This window comes from Channa argus, chromosome 2 (assembly GCF_033026475.1).
Source record: "Channa argus isolate prfri chromosome 2, Channa argus male v1.0, whole genome shotgun sequence".
NCBI lineage: Eukaryota > Metazoa > Chordata > Actinopteri > Anabantiformes > Channidae > Channa > Channa argus.
This window is the reverse complement of record NC_090198.1, coordinates 17,018,437-17,038,729: the sequence shown is the minus strand read 5'-3', so window position 1 is coordinate 17,038,729 and position 20,293 is coordinate 17,018,437. Positions and strand designations below refer to the sequence as shown.

At 38.4% G+C, this 20,293-nt stretch overlaps 2 protein-coding genes across 3 annotated transcripts; one reads left to right on the top strand and one right to left on the bottom strand.

Moving 5' to 3' along the window:
* The first annotated feature begins 3,974 nt into the window (after positions 1–3,974).
* Positions 3,975–9,116, top strand: lysmd2 (LysM, putative peptidoglycan-binding, domain containing 2). Its single transcript, XM_067495955.1, has 3 exons — positions 3,975–4,437; positions 5,241–5,593; positions 8,257–9,116. Exons 1-3 carry the CDS (start codon positions 4,192–4,194, stop codon positions 8,306–8,308), a joined length of 651 nt encoding a protein of 216 aa, XP_067352056.1. The 5' UTR covers positions 3,975–4,191; the 3' UTR covers positions 8,309–9,116.
* A 110-nt stretch (positions 9,117–9,226) lies between these two features.
* scg3 (secretogranin III) lies at positions 9,227–19,979 on the bottom strand. Of its 2 annotated transcripts, none has more exons than XM_067495952.1 (12): positions 19,578–19,979; positions 18,809–18,861; positions 18,611–18,653; positions 18,196–18,423; positions 16,655–16,797; positions 16,212–16,370; positions 15,898–16,132; positions 15,489–15,605; positions 13,504–13,587; positions 13,211–13,321; positions 12,259–12,348; positions 9,227–10,092 (listed from the first exon to the last, which is right to left on the bottom strand). In XM_067495952.1, exons 1-12 carry the CDS (start codon positions 19,678–19,680, stop codon positions 9,974–9,976), a joined length of 1,485 nt encoding a protein of 494 aa, XP_067352053.1. In that variant the 5' UTR covers positions 19,681–19,979; the 3' UTR covers positions 9,227–9,973. The 2 variants fall into 2 exon arrangements, with proteins under 2 accessions (XP_067352053.1, XP_067352055.1); XM_067495954.1 differs by having other exon boundaries at positions 18,208–18,423; positions 19,578–19,978.
* Positions 19,980–20,293: the final 314 nt, after the last annotated feature.

Below are 20,293 nucleotides of genomic sequence, written 5' to 3'. Positions count from 1 at the left end.
GAACCCCTTAAATGGTGCCTGGGTGACCTTTCACTGCATCTTGCCATCTGCCACTTTTAACACAGGGGTTTTGTTCTTCTTAGACAGGTATGTCCTCCCATTGATTTCCCATCATAATGAAGGCTGTGGTGAGTCAGCCCCTAAAACAAATACCCCTACACCCTGAACACTGACATGTTATCAGGACCAGAAGAGCAGTGATTGTGTCCTCCAAACACTGCCTCATACCTAACCCAGTTAAGTAATTGCCCTAACTTTGAGCTTTCCAAAAAAAAAGGCAACATCTGTGAGTGTGTATTTGATCTAATCCTTCTGTTTAACTGAGTGTGTATTTGGTCTAATTATTAGGAAAAGCACACAGATCACTGTTCATGCCATAGTGGACATTTGGCTGCTTCTTTAAACTTTAGGGAATAATGGGTGCCAAAGAGCTGTCCCTAAATATCAGTTTTAATAGGAAAAACAGCCATCTCTATTACTAGGCAGTCCAGGCAACACTGCAGTGTTCACTTTCCTTCCTTTTGTTTTAAAAATAGAAAGTTATCTGAGGCACACATGTTGCCAAGTGAAACTGCTACTGAAATATATGTTTGAAGTGGGAAAACAATGATTAGCCTTACAATAAAGCAACATCTGGCTTTTACAATCCTTTCTGTGTGTTATATACTGATAAAAAAATGACACTTTACACTACAATGAACTCCTCCAGTATGAAACCAATACTTTCCATTATAAGAAGAGAGAATGTTTTTTGTTGTTGTTGTTGTTGTTGTTGGCCTGTCTTCAGATGAAAATGTACTGCACTGTGATTATTTCAGTAATCTTCATTATTCATAATGGCACTGTGAGGTAATTCTTTTTGTATTAACAGTACACTATAAACTGTATAGAAAGTAACTAAAACGAGCCCAGAACAAAGAAGCTCTAATTTTTCCAGTGTGTGGAAAAAAATGCGGAAATATTATAATGTATAAGAGTACTGCACGTGTACATATGGTATCTAAAGAGTTAAATTACCAAAGATATGCACACCTTCCTTCAAGTATTTAAAAAGATGCAGGACTGACAGGTAATGAAATGTCACCATCTGGTGGTAGGAAATATCAGTGTCTATCAATAAGTGCAATACCCCAACTTTCCACTGAGGGTCATAAATTAAATAATAGTTGCTGAAGTTGATACAATTACTATAGGCGTTCACATTTTCCTAACTTTATGTAAAGACATACATTTAATTTTATTAAAAAACATGGACTCCAGTCTCAATAGCACTCCATGATTAAACAATTGTTAAATTAAATGTATATTATTGGAACCAAAATGTCTACTTCTGATGTACTACCAAAATTACATAAGTCCTAGAGGCAAAAATCACATGTGGTCTGACTGACTCCTTCAATAGAGTGAGAATGATGCTGGACTGATTGTAGTATGTCCTTTCTCCAGACCTGTGGGGGCAGTCATAGCAGGAGGTAGCTTGAGAATTTATTTTCAGGTTGATTTCTTCTCCTTCCCCTTTCCATCTTGTCTTTGTTTGTTTTGACCTATAGAAAAAGAGAGGGTGGGGCGATGCAAGTAAATAATCTAAATCCTGTGCCAGGATTTGTGTCTCCAGATGTAATTTCCTGTTGTCTTGCTTAAGAGGTTACTATGCACAGAAATGTAAAGATTTATTTTGTTGTATACATTAAGTGTACTTCTTTTCCTCCTAGAATACCTGTGCTTATTTTGAGTGGATAAAATAAACATATGGAGTAAAAAAACAAAATGAACTATTAAACCGATTTGCAGTTCAATCTAAAAAGGGTTCATCTCACATTGAGAGCATCATGTATAATTGATGCATTCAGCTCCCTCCTCTTGGTCTCCCTTTGTACTCTTGCATACATTTATTTTCATTAGCAAATGCCAGACAGTGTGATTACCATAGCTATAACCAAGAAAGCCTAATTGAATCTATTGAATTAATATTGAATCATATTGAATAAATCATTCAGAGGTCATGAATCCACTTGTTGCTTCCCAGTCTTTGTTCTTGAGTGAAATAGATATAATAGAGGGACAACCTGTGCACCTGCAGACTTTGTTTCTGCTAAATTAGACATTGATTTCTTTCACCAACACTACATTAAATTTACCTATATTCATTTAATTAATGTTTTTTTTACTAGCACCACTTTAATTGTATGAGTAAGTTAACACATACAGTAGCTCTACGAGACTCTATGAGTTGATGGCTTTGTTGAGGTCTATCCTTTTAACACAGTGATGCAAAAAGGATAAAACAAAGTAAGATAATTCACAATTGTCCTAGGTTCTGAATAATCATGAATCAAGTGCACAGATTACATAGACCAGCTACCATCCAGTAATGAAGGGGGGGTTCTGTCCTTCAGATTGCCTATTACAAAATGTACTTAATTAACAGGGGGATGTGTTGCTCATTATAGTCTTTCATTTGCCATCCTAAAATGATGAACTTACCTCTGGCTTCCAGGTGCATGTCGAAGTTGTTTAATAAAAAAACAAATAAAAAACAAAAATAGAAATTACAAGTTTTTACAGCCATTCAGATTGCTGAAAAAGTAAATTATTTCTGCTATCATCAATGTCATTTCATTATCAGTCCCATACAATTAAAAACAAAAAACATTTAATGTACTGAAAACCTGGCGTTCTATCTAATGGTGTAACCAAACAACAACACCAAAATTACCAAGACATGAAACTAGTGTCAACAGAATCCTGTCCATATATTCTTAAAGATGCCTTAAGTAATTTTTGGTATTCTATCCTACCTAATCAAAGGAGGCAATATGACTTTAAACGATTATACAATTATATTGAAACAAGCATCATCTAAGAAATCAAATATAAACAGTTTTTAAATAACCTTTTTTATGGGATGTATAAAATTTAAAATCATTTTTCTTTTCTAAATGATATAAGAAAACCTTTTTGTTTTATTCATTTTATCTCAAATACAAGGTGCAAGCTGTTTGTGCAACTAATGTCAATATAATTTCCGGTAATATAGAAAAATAAAGTGTAGGGAATAAACATTTTCGTATTTAGCAGACTTTATGGCACTATTACATCTTGGAAAAGCCCCTTGTTGTTTTTTCATAGCTTTTACAATAGGGTGTTGATCAAAAGCATGTTATTTTCCTGCATGACTTGTCATGGGACTGTCAACCAGGTTCCCCTTAAAGACAGTGTCATCTAACTGCTCTTGCCCCAGTCACATGCAGCAGTTAGTGGTCACAGAAACCTGTCAAATGTTTCCACCTAATGTGAAATGATCTCTCTAGTATTTTCTTAATGGGTTTCATTTATATGTTACACAAGAAGTGTGTTAACTTAAACCAGCTTAAACCTTTCATTGTATCTGTTGAAAAGGTGAGCACAGTTCTATTGTTTTATAAAATGCAAGTAAAAGTGAATACAACTATTCAGTAAAATAGATAACCTGTCATAACATAACTCTGTGTCCAACCTTCTTGGCTAGGTTTTTATTGGTAAGTGATCAAAAATTTGTTTCTGTTAACTCTATAAAGCATAATTCTATTTAGTAAAATAAATGCTGTAAGCAAAAACAATAAAGGGTTGAGAGTTGCTTTAAAAAAGTTTGACAAATGCAGTTAATTTATAAAAAGGATGTGGGGGTCAAATTGCCATTTAAATAATTGTCATCAAATGTAAATGTTTTCAGAGCCTTGTTTTAAGTTTCTCTGACTGTAAAAGAAAGTCTGAGTGTGAGGCATCTTGCAGGCGTGTTTGTGTAAACATCTCCCCCAATGTTAAAACCAACCCTGGCCCATTAAATTGTTCAATACATGTCTGCAGACAGGTCTTATTCGTTGTTTGAGCACTGTTCTAATAATCATCCGCTCAATGTTTTTTATTATTTGTGCTATTTGAAAGCGTAACCGGAACTTATATTATTGTCCTTCCGCTGGAACGTTCGGAACGTTCTGTGCGTGTTTACGTCAACCTAACGGATACACGACAAAAGTGAGTCGTGAGGTGGTATCTCCCAAATCATGTCTCTTATTCCTTGTGTGGACTAACACAATTTGACCGGGGATGGGAGTTTCCCTCCTGCTTGAACCGGACTTCCACTTCATTGCTATTGGTCAGTCGGAGCGATAATTCAAACAAGCAACGGCCCCTTTATTTATTCTAGAGAAGATGGCGGAGTTCTCGCCCGTCCTGCCGATGCGGGATGGAGGAGGACGAGTTGGACAGCCCATCTTCCCTCGGTCCAGGTCTGGTTCCGAGTCTGAGAGCGAACTCTCCCAGAGCTTGGCCCGGACTAAAATCCGCTCGTACGGAAGCACAGCAAGCGTCACGGCCTCGCTGGGGGAGAAATACATAGAGCATCGTGTTACAGACAGTGACACCCTGCAGGGGATTGCTCTCAAGTACGGTGTTACGGTAAGGCTGCTACACAACCACTGCAGTTTTAGTTGGTGCTTTACCCCTGATGGCAGGGGTCACACTTTAACTCCTCACTGACCGACAAGAAGAGCCAACGTCAACATCAGGCCTGGTTGCTGTAGCTATGTGGAAATCATGTTTTATTCCCCTTGAAAGCTTAGTTTGTTGGCAACATTAAGCCCACAACTGTCAAAAGGAAGAGCTCTTTCTTCCTGCAGCTCCCTACAGATTTACTGGAAGGACTATTATCCCAACATATCAAGCTCACATTATGTCTTTGTTTCACCAAGTGGGAACAAATCTTACTTCTTGTAATTCTTCTACATAATTTTCTAAACACGTGCTAACATCAGAGGTTAAAGGTTTAAAGGGCTCAGACGTCTCATCCCTTTCAAAAAGAAAGCGTTTGCCTGACTGTACTTGTGCACGTAAGGCTGGATTATCAAACTGAGCAAAGGAGACGTTTACCACAGCACCCCCAACTCCAAGGGCATGGAAAAACAAAACAAAACCAAAACACTGTTTACTGTGTGTCATTATGTTATCATGTAGATAATTTGACTTGGTACCACTACAATACAACATCTACCAAGATGATTCTTGGGAAGAACAACAGATATGGCAAACACAAATTCTAATGAAATATTAGTTTCTTTAATCTTTTTTTTTTTTGTAACACGGTCTCCATGTTAACAAATTGATGAAAATGGAATATATTTAAAGAAATTATTTTGTCTTAAGGTCTTGTAATTTTAATCACACAAAAACATTCCTTTTTGTGCTGTCTGCCTATGTGCCAGATGGAGCAGATCAAGAGAGCCAATAAGCTGTACAGCAATGACTGCATCTTCTTGAGGAACAGCCTCAATATCCCTGTGGTGTCGGAGAAGCGCTCCATATTTAACGGACTGTCCCTGGAGTCTCCTGATGGGGACAGTGAAGCAGCATGCCCAGAGGCAGACACACTCTGTATCATGACGCAGGATGTTGAGGGACTCTCGCCAACCCCTTCCCCACCCCTTGAGGACTCCATAGTCTCTCAGCCTCAGTCCCAACCAGAGGAGCTGTCAGCCAAAGACTTCTTACACAGACTTGACTTGCAAATTAAACAGTCAAAGCAGGCCGCACGCAGGCTGAAAGAAGAGGAAGTGAGGTGAGGTGCTAAAGTGTTGCATGCACACAGTGTTGGTAGCTTGTTGAGGGTGAAGTAGACCGGATATATTAGACACCAGGCACAAGCTTCTGTGGGTCTATATCTTCAGAGAAAATAGTTTTTTAAGGGGTTAGGATAGGATATAGTTTGGATGCTTCAAGACAAATGCAACCCAAATGCAGACTCTCAGTCCCTGAGCTCATTAGGTGATTGCCAGAAGTTCCAGTCAGCAGGCACAGAAAATGAATGCAAGCAAAGTAAAAATAGAAAACAGAGGAATGAGAGGCCCACTTATACAGTATTTAGCAGCAGCTTTGGCTTGATTAATCAGGCCTGACCTTGTCTACTAGACACTACATGCTGAGACAGAGGATGATTTTACAACTGGATAGCTGATGACATACTGTATGTTCATTTTCAAAGAAACCAGGCTTTTTGGCTAGACAAGTTTAGTAAGGACGGAGCTCTCTCTTTTTTGATCATACGATTGTTTTTTCAGCCTTCCATTACAAATATTAAGTCACTTTCCTTCCTGTTGGTCCCACATTACCTGACTGGGCAGTTGTACCAGCATCAATTATTTCTAATTTGTGCTATAATTGGTGGTCTGAAACGATATTGCAGAGCCTTAGAATTAGGGAAATCTTTCTTTTGACATTAAGCTTAGGTGAAGTTCCTACATTTTATAGCCCTATAATTCCACAAGATAATATGAGGTTTTGAATTTGTATTTTTAATATATATTTTTATATATATTTAATATATTATATTATATTATAATCTGGTAGTGAAATGGCTAGGCAACTGTACTACTTTCTAATTGTTAGATTTGTGTAATATAATTAGGACATGTTTAAAAAACTGCTAAATGTAATGATTAGTGTCTGATAGCATATGTATTTCATTATTCTAAATCACTGAAAACACAGCATGATGTACCAGTAACTCTGGCCTTGTGCTTTGTTTGACAAAGGCACAAGCTGTGTGTCATTGTAAAAGACATTTAATTTCTCTTTATTAGTTTACCTAGCAGCTAAAGCAAAGTCTGTCTGTCTGACTCCAGCCACATCTGAGGCTGTGCTGTGGAGCTTCAGTGCTGCACAAACAGAGGCTCACTCCTTTGTTTCCACAGAATTCAGAGCAAACACAGGCTGCACGCCTGTTTAGTTTCCTCCCTAGCCTGAAACAAACCACAAAACCATTAAGCTGAACTGCTAACTAATGGTTGGCTCTGCTTTATTTATTTATCTGAGATACATATCATTTTATTTAGTTTTTTTGGTTATTTATTATTTATATACTTTTAGATTAAAAGAATAATCCTGTTTATATAATACATTTTCAAATATGAGTTACAAAATATTGATAGAGGTCAATACAAAGAAAGGATGCAGTACTAAAGGATGATTCACAAAATAACAAAGATACCTAAACACCTAGATGAAAGAACCAAGTTAAATTAGTGAGAACACATTTAATAAAGTACAAAACATATGAAGTGAAATGTTATTATTCTTTGTGAAATATAGGATGAATAATTTATAGAAATAATTTGATGTGATAAAATTTAATTTCAAAGGTAATAAAACAAAAATTTTAGTTTGCTAGCTTGAGCTCATTAAGCACACTACTTCAAGAGGCTGTTCTTCACTCTGAGCACACTGTTTCCTTTTTAAGATAAGTTTGGGTCTGTGCTTTGTTCACGTGTTGAAGAAGATTTAACATAAGACTTTGATTGCCCACATACCATTTGAATTTGTTGTTCCTTCGACCAAGACTTTGTTCTCCACCACATATCATCTTAATGTAAATACAGTTAATGATAAAGAAATAAAAACTAAGTTAAAGACAAGGTAGAAAACATAATTTCATTAATGCTTAAAACATTTTCTGTGGAGCTCTCTAAGCCTCCTGTGACCCACTCTCACAGATCAGAGAAACGCCCTTCTGGAAAATTATTTAGTTACACTCGTTCTGAACAGTTAGTGAACTGATTTTCAGTTTTGCAACATTTTTTATTTTAATTACTAGTATTTAAGGATAGCCACCTGATAGGCTTTGCAAACATGTTGGAGTGTAAACAGCAAGGCAGAGCTCTTTTAGAGCATGAAGAGAGAACTGCTTAGCTGAGCATGGTAGATTTTTTTAGTTTTTGTTTTTATGGCACGGATACTTTCAGTTGCATAAAATAGCTTAAAAGATGGTTAAACATCTGAGTAATATGGGATTAGACCAGTTGCTCTCCATTGCATCCCAAAACTTTACAGGATTTATATGGAAAAGATAAATTACATTGTTAATAGTCTTCTTGGCTTTAAGGATTGATCCTGTCCTCCCTCAGGATGCATTTCAATCTTTCTTCTTCTCTTTTCTAACTTTCATTGCTTATTTCTGATTTAAAGCTTTTCTATCCTTCAACTGTTGATATTATACCTTTTGATATCTTAGCCTCTTCATAATATAATTAGTGTAATTTCCTGCTTCTACACTGTATGTTCAGCTCTGTGAATAGTTTGAGGTATAAGAACTAAAATGTAAAAAGTAAAAAATGTTTTAAGATGGGACCACAGACATTGTTATGTTGTCAGCTGTGTCCGGTGTGTCATCTATTATACACACATAGTATTTCCAAAGTAATTTAAAAGTTCTTTTTTCTTTTGCAGGAGCCAAGAGGAGAGTTACGGAACCCCTACAACAGCATACCAGGAGATATGAAGAACCGATCTGTTCACATGCAGATCTGTGTTGGACACATACACATACTCACAGATACACATACTCACAGACACACACACAGACACACACACACAGACACAGACACAGACACACACACACACACACACACACACACACACACGCACAAACACGCTACCACAACCACATTACCCTTTTTCTTTACCTTTTTACTTTTACCAAACCGTGTTGAACAAAAGTGTTATGTTTGCCTTTTATTTATTGATAATGCAGTCATTATGATGGTTATTGTTTTGTCCGGTTTTATAGGGAGATTTAACAGTACAATGGAGCATCTGATATACATAGTATCAACGCACATGTGCCCATCATCTACTCATCATATATGTCTGAAGCTGCTGTACAGATCCACCTGCTGCATATACACACACACACACACACACACACACACACACACACACACACACACACAGCCCTAAGCAGTCTCAGAATTGCTAACTTCTCCTGATATTCTAAATCCTCTCCTAATATAGCATCGTTGTAAAGTATATTCAGGCCTTCCTCATCGGTGTTTACCCTGTGTGAGCACACCCCAAACACAATCGCTGGATAGACCCAAGCCTTTAAACACATTCCATTTGCCTCATAGAAGCTTTTTCTTAGGGCACAAATGGAACCGCTCTATTTTTGAAGTGTAAATCCATTATTCATGAGTGTGGAACTGTCTGTTACCTGTTTTTTTTAACTGTTTTTTTTTTTTGTGCTTTTAAATTATATTTGGTTTTATTTGGGATTTGTTTGGGAAAAATAAATATGTATTTAAAACAGTTGTGAAGATCCATAGTGTTTACATAATGATGCAGGTTTTTTGTGAGTATGTGGATGTCTGCTAGTGGTGTTTATTCAGTGTTGCTTCATTGTCAAAGTTAAGCACACAGGTAAAGAAAATGCAATGTTTTAATTGCTTTTAAATTTTAGGAAAAAAATCACAAATATTTACATTTAAAAATACTTCATCTTGTGTCTCTGCAGAGATGGCAAACTCAGAGACATGCAAAATTGAGGATACACACAATGCCCTCTAGTGGGCCCCAGAAACATAGCAGAACAGAGGGGTATGGAGGGCACTGACATGTTGCACAACAAATATATTTTTGGTAAATAAAAAGCAAGAATACATTAAGGTTTTAGACATAGCGAAAAAATTAAGATAAAAGCCTAAGACAGGTTACACATAATGAGTACAGTTTGATATATGTGTATTTTGTTTGCAAAAAAACTATGTTGGAACCAATAGTTGAAAAAGCATCATACACATAACATTCATTTCTCACGGGAGTCAGGTTGGAGTAAATGCTAGCATTTAGTTGGACTTATGAGTTTGTAACATAAAATACTAATGATTTCTTCCTGAATAATGTTAGTGATTATTACTCTGCGATCTTGACGTGCAAATATTATCCGGTATCTTTAAAGAATCATTTTACTGTTGTGTTGATGGTGTTACTTCTTCAGAATATCTGGGAGGGTAAACAAGTTCCCCTTAAGCAGATAGTTTGAATACACAGTATATGCTTTACCACACTAGGGAAAGTAACTAAGTGGTCAGGGTTTTATTGGAGATCCTACTGTCTGATTCAGTCCCGCGTTTTAGGCCAGATATTGGTTTTTGGATGGATTATAGCATTACAGGCTGCTGTAGATTCTCTTAATGGTGTCACCTTCGTCCTTGGCAATGATGCCTTTCTCAATGTAAGAGTCAACCTGCTGGTCCATGAAGTCCTTTAGCTTAGAGAGGTCATAATCTGGAAAGTCAGACATAACAAATGAATGGTTTATATTCTGGGACTCAAAGAGGAAGTTTGTGAGGTAGTTGACAGGATATGTACATTAGATCAGACATCAAAACCTCGATGCATGGCTTCTTAAAATGGCCCACCCAAACAAGCTACAATCTGGTCCAATAGTTATAATCATGTGGGATTAGGGTCAGGGTTAACATGTTTGCTGTAAGATAGTACATGCAATCTTGAAGTAAGCTTGACAAAGGACGACTGACACATACATAATTGCCAAGTTATACTTCTTATTCAATTCAGTGTGATTAGTTTCAGGTAGTAACTTTTGTACAACTGTTTGTTTTAACCTTGCTACAGACAAGTCATTGTCATTTAAGTCAGCAGCACAAGGACACAGTAGCAGGTGACGACCAACTGTGTATTTATAACAAATGAGACTCATGAGCAGGCAAACAGCTGCTGCACCACTTCTCACTGACTCTGCATAAGCAGGCACAGAAAGGCAGAGGACATCCAAGAAGTACGACATCTTCACATTCAGTTAATAGCAACAGCTATTTGTTGCACTGCTTTGAGATACAGTTGCTTTGTTGATGACAAGCATGACGTGTGCAGGGGATTAACAGAATGTGATTAGAGATGGCATCGCTCCTCTCAATCTTCGCTGCAAGGAGCCAAAAGCCCAACCCAGGATGTTGCCTTTATGTCCATCTGCTCCCCTGGCTAATCTGTGTTGTGTGTAGGTACACATACACATAGACACTGAACCTTTGAGGTTGTCCTAATGGATACTTCTGCTAGGGTAAACACAATAAATGGCCCGTTGCCCAATCTGTTTCTATGACACTTATTTTGTCGAAAGGGCTTTTGTTAACCTCCAGCTGTGTTTTCTCTTGAAGAGAGAAAAAAACATAGAGACTAGGTTGAACATAATGTGGTACAAGGTGGTACAAGCTATTGAGATTTACACCATGGTAAAATAGGGCGATTTTACATAAACATTTGACTGTATGTGCTATCGTTCTGAAAAAGCCTGCTTTGACACCATTATCAGTTTGTCTCTTCTGCTGTGAATCCTAACAGACAGCCGGGGGGTTGATTAGCCTCTGTTGTCCCAGTCAACCAGTTAACATATTAGAATGCTAATGAAGTGTCCTATACAGAGCCAGGTCGGAGAAGAGCATCAAACAAAACTTCCCTGCTGCTTTGGCTCCTCTGCTCTGGGGTGCTATACCCCCAGTGTCAGCCCCTCTTTTTCTTCTGCATTTACAATGTGCACAAGAAACTGGGTCAAACTTTGTTTTTATCTGTTATTTCTCTGTCTTTGTTTTTCTGAATCACTTGAGGCTGATTCACCAGTTGATTACACAGTTTACATTAGGCTTGTGAGCATTAACCATCTATATATCTGAAAAAGTTTTGTTTTGGTCAGATGTCCTCCCCTGATGATCACCAGTGGGTGGATGGCCTGAATAGTGAGAGCTCATTAACATTTATTTGTGCTCTGTTTAATTGAACACCACTAGGTTTTGATTTTACACTGTGGAGGGCCCAGCAGCAGGCTTCTACCAATAGATGCGTACACGGTTGGGTGTAATGCAATTTCTGGGTCATATGCTGCTTCTTTACAAATGCTGACAGTTACATTGTGGGTAATACACACTTGCAAGCACTATACATATTTAGAAATAAGTAGAACTCAGCGAGGATCTGTGGCTTTTTTCAAGCCAAAAATCTTAATAAACAGGTATCAGGGAATTAATGAATGGACCATTATCTTTGAACAAGGCTGCTGTATCACAAGTAATTAGGACAGACTCATCAAGAATTATCCATATTCATGAGATTTGAAGTGAATCATCTTTCCTGCTATCCCACACTCATTTTAATTGCAAATTGAGTCTAACTAAAGAGGTTTAAAATTTTCTGTTCTGCACCGCCTCGGACCTGTCTGTGACCCACTATGGGAGGCAGAGGACAAGGCTTTTCTTGCTCTGGCTCTCGAAACTCAGCAAAGACTGGAGAAGAGAGAGCTCTCTAGAGTAGTTGAAAAGGAATTGTTTGTGTGTCAATGCATAACTGATCATCTCTGCAGAATGATCACTGAGCAGACATATTTTTCAGGTCTGTATTTAATCCTCATCCTTATTCTAGTAAGAGTATAGATCTCACCATCTTTGCCTTCTTCTTTGTTGTGTTTCTTCAGCCATTCTATGTTCTTCCTGATGGCCTCCAGATAAGTCTCTGACTTGCCAGGCTGATCTGAAGAGAAGGAGGAAATAATGAAGACAGATGTGAAAATAATTGCCTTTAATGTATTAAAATATAGAAAATAGAAAGAAATAGAATGACTCTTTACATTTTCTTGTCCTTTCTAGGTCTGTTCCAAAAAAAGACCCACTCATTGTGGAGAAACGATAGATACAGTATATGTATACACGATACAGTTTGACATTTAAATTGATTTTAACCACCAATCAAAATAAAATTTTTACTAAACCTTAGAATAAATTTGGTTATAACTTATACCCACATTTTCCCACAAACGTTGTATTATGTAAACCTGGTAACATAGAAATACTAAAACACAGTTTAGTCAGGATTTACTTCATTTTCTACAGAAACGAACATCATTAAGGTAATCCTGCTCATTGTTAGCTTTTTTCCAAATTTGTGTCTGTGTGTGTGTTTTGTGTGGATTATACTGATGAAAGGGTACTAGCTTTCCTTTGAGTGTTATTGGACTGGCCTTGTACAGGGACAAGCAGAGACTGAACTATGACTGGCCTGGACTGCCACAGAGTTGTTTACTTCCTCTTAGGCTCACTGAGTGAAAACAAAAGGTCTGATTTGGACCTGGCATCATTACATTCTCAAAAATTTTGAAGTCATTTTACTTTGGTGGTGAGGAGATTTTTTGCTTCATTGAGCTGGTGTGGTGGGAGTTTGCTAAATGTGAAAGTCTTGCATTTTTTTTTGAGACATTTTAACACAAAACAATAAACATATAAAATCAAGTTTTTTTTTTAATTTAATTTTTTACATTTTAAATTATTTTAGCAGATCACACAAGAAAAGGCTATTTATGTTCCCTCTGGTCATCAGGATTGGATAGCAGACTGACCGGTCTCAGGCGATGGCTGCTCCTTCTTAGTTGAGTCTTTCAGGTTCTCATACTCCCTCTGCATCTTGGCGGCCTCAGCTTTGGTGTTGTCATCCTCATCCAAATTTTTCCCTACATCAAATAAACAGCACAGAAATATGCTTAGGTTATTTCACCTGTACAAATTGTTAGGGTCAGAGTTAATTACAATTATTGTGAATAATAAAAAAATAAATATAATGAATTCATATGTGAGGTTTTGTGATTTTGTTGTTTTCAGTCTAAATGTGTGGAAAACCTATGAAGCTATTTACCGTTGGGTCCAGTGAAATCAGGAGGTACCAGAGATTTGCCCAACTTGTTCTTGGTCTGCATGGCTATCATAGCATCCAGGTTCTCTGCAGAATAATAAAACACATATAGATTCGTTTCTTGAACAAAGTTATAATTTATTGTACTAATCTAAAATCTGATAAAAACAACTTAAATCAGTCAGGGCGTGACACAAACACACTGTATGGGGATTAGACAGAAGTGCGACTTGTCTTCTCTGGATTAACAAAGGGACAAACAGTGTGTTCAAAAACAGAGGAAGCAGATGTTACACACAGATGATACACATATCGCAGAGATCCACTGAAATGTCATCCACTGTATCAGGTTTTTAATAACAACTTATTTTAAGGCATTTGAAATTGACATTAGATACCCTACAATATTAGTACAAGCTTCTGCATAGTAAATGTTTCTTTGCTGAACTGAGACCAGATCTTATGGAGGTTTTAATGAATAATAGATAAATATAAGGGCGCAAGGAAAACCCACATAAGAAAAAGAGGATGGCTTGACTTCAGCACTGTAAATGAGCATTAAGGCAATTTCCTTTCTCATTTCCATTCTTTTCCTTTCTTATTATCTAACCATATCACTTGTCCTTGTTCTTTCTCTTTGTTCAAGCTGCCTCCTCCCACCTGTGACACTGTGGAAGCCCATTATTTCATCCTCTGCCTCTGCCCACACACACTCTCTCATACACATCATCCTTCTTTTTCCCTTATTCTCTATGTTCGTCTATCTCCATCTATCTTGAGGCCTGGACCAGCCTCAGGCAGATTAGTGTTGATTGACAGCTATTCAGTTGTGTACCTGGTTGACTCATGAGAATATCACTCCCAGTTTGGGGCGGAGGTGGGGAGAGGGTCATTAACATGTTGCTAGGTGATGGCGAAGGTCTCTGCTATTATCTCCTTTCAACCTATGCTATAAAAAGCCAAATGGGTTGCCTAGGAAACCCACATCTTGTGTAATGTTATATGCCTGTTTTGTACTGGTGTGTACTGGTGTGTATAGTTCATAGTACAGGAGACAACAATGAACAGCTGCTGCTACGAGTACAAATTCATCTTTCAACAGTCTCAGTTTTAATACTAGAACACAGAGCTTGTGATATGTTCAAGTTCATCAAATGTAATAATTGGATTCTCATTTTCACTTTAAATGTAACAAGTGTTCATTTTTGGGCTGCTGGATTGAAAACAAAACTCATTTTAAGACCTAATTTTGGGCTATGAAAATCTGGTGAGAATTTCACAATTTTAAACATTAAACAAATGGCATAATAACAACAGAAAATACTAGACTTGTCAATAAATAGTGACTATTCTGAGAATTATCCAAATTTTTGAAAGCACAACTAAATATTCTGTATGTGTGAAATAGCATTTTCTTAGACTGTCATTTCAAGTAAGAGACAAAAACAGAGATTTTGCATCTGGGGTTTCCTGAGGCTCATACACAGAGATGACAAGTGTCCCTTACAGGTGGCCAGCTTTTCCAATGGCTACTGATGTGACAGCCAGTCATCAGCCTGTTTATGTCAGCTGTCCCTGACAGTAATCTGTTTGCACAGGCTTCACACTCCACTGCACTGGCTGATGGGGAATAAAAAAATTCACAGAACACAGAAAAAAAAAAAAAAAAAAAAAACGCAGAGAAAGCAAAGCAAACTAACTGGTTAATGCTATAAACAATTAACTGAAACTTAAAAGACATCTTTGATTTACATGTAGCCCAGAGATGTAAAGGGCTGTACAACATGGATGAAATAAGCAATTAACAGTAATACAAGCTGTACAGTTGTCTTGTATTATTGCCCCTGTCTTGTGTAGCCATAGCGCACCTATGCTTATCTGACACATATGCCTCACATTCTGTACCTGAATGTCTCCAACTATAATTAGAAAAACAGTTACTCTGTCACTATAAATAACAACAAATTAAGGTATATTCTATGTCTTACCGAGATAAGACACTCCCTCCTCTGGTGTGATGGTGCCATACTTCACCATCATCTTTACAAAGTCAATCAGCGTCTTCATGATGGTAATTAATGTCTCTCTCTCCTGAGTGTCTTGATCTGTAACAGCAAACAAGAGGACACATTCAGAGCCAACATCTAGCATTGATATTTTGTTAATGGTAATTGGTTGCCAGGATGCTACTGAGACCACATGTTGTTTGACTGTGGGGAATTATAAATGATATGTGTGTTTCATCTGCACTTCCTAGGTAGATGTGATGGGGGAAAGAGAGGCAGCCAAAATAAGTATTGACTGATACGTGAGAAAAATGTTGCCATGGTAACAACAGCTCTCTATTCTTGGTCCTGTCTCTGGATGACGGGTGTTGTGAAGTGTTTATGTTTTTACCCGAGTCGAGGCTCCTGAGCAGACGATAGAAGTTCGGAAAGTACTGCAGGTCCTGTAGCCCGTCTCCAGCGCTCACCTCGTTGCCCTCCTGAGGATCTTTGTCCCAGGTGTTGTCTCCTGTGTCACCCCGCTCGTCTTCTGCATCTCTTTCGTCCTCCTCGTCTATGTCATCATCATCTTCTTCCTCATCCTCCTCGCTGTCATTGTAGTGACGCTTGGGCGGCTCCCATGCATCCTGCAATGTTTTAGTTCTTATTGTTGTGATCTAAATTGTTATCATAGTTATCATTGCCATCATGTTTGGCAGTATTTACCCCGTTTATGTCTGAACCCTGGTCACCCTGCTCCTCCCTTGTTTCTTGGTCATTTCTCTCAGTGTCTCCAATCTCATTGTTCTTGGCATTTTTGGTGATGAGATCCTGGAGAGCCTTGGCCACTTGGTACTCCAGACTATCTGCCTGACTATCTGTGATCTACATAGAGACAAAGACAGAGAACTGCAGATTTACTGATTGTAATCGTCTGTATATCACTGTCACTGGGAGTTCCATCTCCTGGAACAATCTGTACTGTGCCGCTACTTATTGAGTGCCACAAAAGTAATTCACAACTGAAATTAATTCACACATCTCTTCTTCTCCTGCCAAGGAAAGAGGGAGTGCAGAAAGAAGGAGACAGAAAGATCCCCTGTCGGGAAAATGTCATGCCACATGCTGTTGAATTGACTGGCATAGGAAAGTCCAAGCTCACAACCTACCAGCCCCAGTTTGAGCAGTTTGGAGACAATTCTGTCGAACACCCCTCTGTCGTCCTCCTCGTAAATTTTGTTCGCGATCTTCTGGACGATGTCTTCTGCTGTCAGCAGAGTGCCGTCGACCTGTCGGAAGCTTCCAGGGTCATCTGAGTGGAGATAACATAAATGTTGGCATTTGTAAGCATGTTTCTATTTATACAGTATTATAACGTTCAAAACATATAATATTTGTGGACCTTGATATGAAATTTCTCTGTCATTATCTAGAAACAGATCTGTCAGTGGTAAATTATTCATTCTGCCTCTTCTCACGTTCCACATATCTGCATTATGGAGTAAGAAATGTCCAATTGTTACAGCTTCTGTTACATAACAGTGCCTGCTGCTCATCAAGAACCACAGGCACAATAAAAATAAAATGTGCCAAAATACTTCCGGTTGAATCGCCAGTGATCTACTTTACCTTCAAATCGGGAGCTATTTCTGCCTCGCTGTAGAGAATAAGAAATGAAATCCAGACTGTGCTTGCCAAATTTAGCGTAACCTGATGAGCTGCCTGTCATTTCCAGGCTGACTGCATGAATCAATATAATGTAGCACTCAGTGGTTTGTGCCTGAGTCACCTCACCACAGAGACTCAGCTTTATGCTGATGACTGGAGTGGATATGAGATTACATGTGTATGCAGTGAAATGTGTGCTGATCTGATCAAATCTGTTGTGGGTAAAAACCAACTTTGATGTATATATACATATCTCATACATATATGTATGTATGATCAATATAATGTAGCACTCAGTGGTTTGTGCCTGAGTCACCTCACCACAGAGACTCAGCTTTATGCTGATGACTGGAGTGGATATGAGACTACATGTGTATGCAGTGAAATGTGTGCTGATCTGATCAAATCTGTTGTGGGTAAAAACCAACTTTGATGTATATATACATATCTCATACATATATGTATGTATGATATAGAAGAAGAATTCAAATGCTGTATTTGGACAAAATGATTGTCGGAACTTGTGTTTTTCATGTAATTTTGAAATTAGATAACAAAATTATCACGAATGGTGGATATTTGAAGACTATGAATTGATTGACATCTTTACTAGTACAATTTACAGAGTTCGTTCAAATCAGAGAGAGAAGACAAGTCAATTTATTTTTTATTTTTCAATATGAGATAAATATAAGGAAGTGATGTAGGTGTCAATTATAAAAGTCACGATTAGAATTCATCAATAGCCTAAATAACAAACTGGCTTTACTGCTGCTACAGTTTCAGACAAAGAAGATAATCTTACTTTCTCTTTACGCACGTGGTCTGTCTTTAATTCTGTCTATGTGTCTATGCTTATCCCCATCACACACATTGAATTGGCTGCCTGGTTGCCTGCCAGTGACAGACAGAAGCACATGGTTTGAGCCCTGCCCTTGGTCACACAAACAGAAGGACTCAGACTCAACACATGTGTCAACAGCTAACCCACTGCACCTTTTCCAACAGAGCTTGGACTGGGCCTGTTAGTAGGTGCGCATACCCTGGTACTTGCCGTAGTCCATTCCGTTCTTTGTTGAGTCATAGTCTTCGGCCAAACGTCTGCTTTTGGTGGAGTCTGATTCGTCTGGAACATACTGGTCCTCCTTCTTGACTGAAACCTCAGTGTCCTCCTTTGATTTCTGGCCATCGGGCAGTGAGTGGAGCACGGTCAAATCATCATGGTCCTGCTGTGACTCTGTGACCTTTGAGGCAGCGGGACGCTTGCTCTCTGAAACGCAGCGAAAACAAAAATGATCAAACCACAGAAACACAAGTGGTGAAGATGAACTCCTCTTACATCAGTTGTCATTTCTCAATACAGATGAAGCCTGTTTTACTGGAAGTGCTGCAACATGAACCCACTCAGCAGGCAGAAATAAAATCATTAATTGATTGGCAACAAGGCTTCCTCTTACCAGCTGACTGGATTGCAGCCTTCACGCTGTCCGCCTCTGCAATCTGGGGAAATTATAAATATTAAACCAATGATATTCACTTAGGTTAAGCGCTGATTAATCATTTTGGCTGAGCTGATAACTAGGTTTGTTTGACAAGCCCGTTTAGCTGGATATGAGAAATGTAGCTTTGGACATACTGTAGAGAAAGAGGCTCACCTGCTCTTGTAGTGGTCTTTCTTCTGTTAACTGTCTGTTGTACACAGTTTTATCTGCGTCAGGAAATGAAAAATCATTGAATCAATTATTTATTTAGGTTATTTAGGATTTAGGATGCAAAGTGTAAATTGCACATAGATAAACATTCACTGTTTTAGTTTTGATTTGTTAAATATTACTATATTTTTCTGTAATTTTAATACCATTAGCTTTCAGACTTGTGCGGTCGTTTCTGCTCTCCCAGTTTACCAAAGCAAAGGCAGAGCTTAATCGGATTATCAAACAAAAGATTAAACTGCGGCGAAAATAGACCACAAGCGGCCAGGCTTGGATAAAAAAAATCCACCGGACAGTGCTGAGCTGCAGCTAAACTTCAAAGGAACCTGCTTTTTGCTCCGGTTTATTAGTCAACAGATTTATGGCTGAGTTTAAAGTGGAGCTCCAGAAAGCAAAACATTTGAAAACGTATTAAAAAATATACAGATTAAGAAATTCCAACACGACTTTAACTAGAAGGTACAAACTGCACAGAAATGGCCACCTTGTGTTTAAATCTCGGCAGGACTATAAATGATTTTGTTGGTTAGATAATAAACCTTGTATTTTCTATAAACACCTGGTAGAAGTATAAATTCTGAGCTCTATGACCTTTGCACCTTGGCGTTTGTAAAATCTCCTTTATAATCACTGACGTTTCCACGGTATTATCGCAAAAACTCGCTTTAGGCTTCGGTAAACTGATACAATGTAGAGGCTCTGGCCAACTCACCATCCGTTGAGGCTGTAGGTGTGGGGAAGGCAGATATCTGGCTCACTACACTCAGGGCTACGATTTGGACAAGGACGAAGAGGCCAAGGTGTTTTATCGCCATCCTGAAATAAGTTGTCTCCCTCCTTCAGAAGAAAAGTGCTGAATGTGTGGACAGCTCCGCTCCGCTTCAGCCGCGCGCTGGTGCTGAAACCGCCGTGAAGGCTGCGCCCCTGAATCCCCGCTCTGTCAGACGCACCGGGGGGGTGGAGGAGTTGGTCAAATGTCCACTGGAGCTGTTGACGAGCCGCGGTGCTGAAACCAGGTCACCCCTTTGTAATTATAATCGGATAAGTTGGGAGACTCTTCAAGCCCCGAATGAGCTACAGCATCACCTGCCAAGGGAGTAATAGAGCCCTTCACATAGGACCTGCCCCCTCTGTCTCTACAGAGGAGGAGGAGGGGAGGGGAAGAGGAGGAGACACTGTAAGAAGTGTGGATCTCACCGAGACATTTCAGCTGGTGTTAGCCTATAAATTGTAATATTCTCATTACAGATCGGGAAAAAATGAAGGGCATTTTTATTTCTAATGCTAGAGTTTTCAGAATGAGAACTATTTAGGTATTTATTGAAATAGGTTTAGTTAGGTGGAGATATTATCATTCAGAATCATTTTTTTACAAAAAAAAAATTGAAATAATCTTTTAAAACGGCACTGGGATTAACTAACAGTTAT

What these genes read in the sequence shown, in the direction of transcription:
- lysmd2 (XM_067495955.1), top strand. Translation starts at nt 4,192, where the DNA reads ATGGCGGAGTTCTCGCCCGTCCTGCCGATGCGGGATGGAGGAGGACGA. An exon ending in CTCTCAAGTACGGTGTTACG is followed by an intron (nt 4,438 to 5,240) that starts GTAAGGCTGCTA and finishes CCTATGTGCCAG; the next exon opens with ATGGAGCAGATCAAGAGAGC. An exon ending in CTGAAAGAAGAGGAAGTGAG is followed by an intron (nt 5,594 to 8,256) that starts GTGAGGTGCTAA and finishes TTTCTTTTGCAG; the next exon opens with GAGCCAAGAGGAGAGTTACG.
- scg3 (XM_067495952.1), bottom strand. Translation starts at nt 19,680, where the DNA reads ATGGCGATAAAACACCTTGGCCTCTTCGTCCTTGTCCAAATCGTAGCC. An exon ending in AAAGACCACTACAAGAGCAG is followed by an intron (nt 18,654 to 18,808) that starts GTGAGCCTCTTT and finishes TAATTTCCCCAG; the next exon opens with ATTGCAGAGGCGGACAGCGT. An exon ending in GCAGCCATCGCCTGAGACCG is followed by an intron (nt 12,349 to 13,210) that starts GTCAGTCTGCTA and finishes CCTTCTCTTCAG; the next exon opens with ATCAGCCTGGCAAGTCAGAG.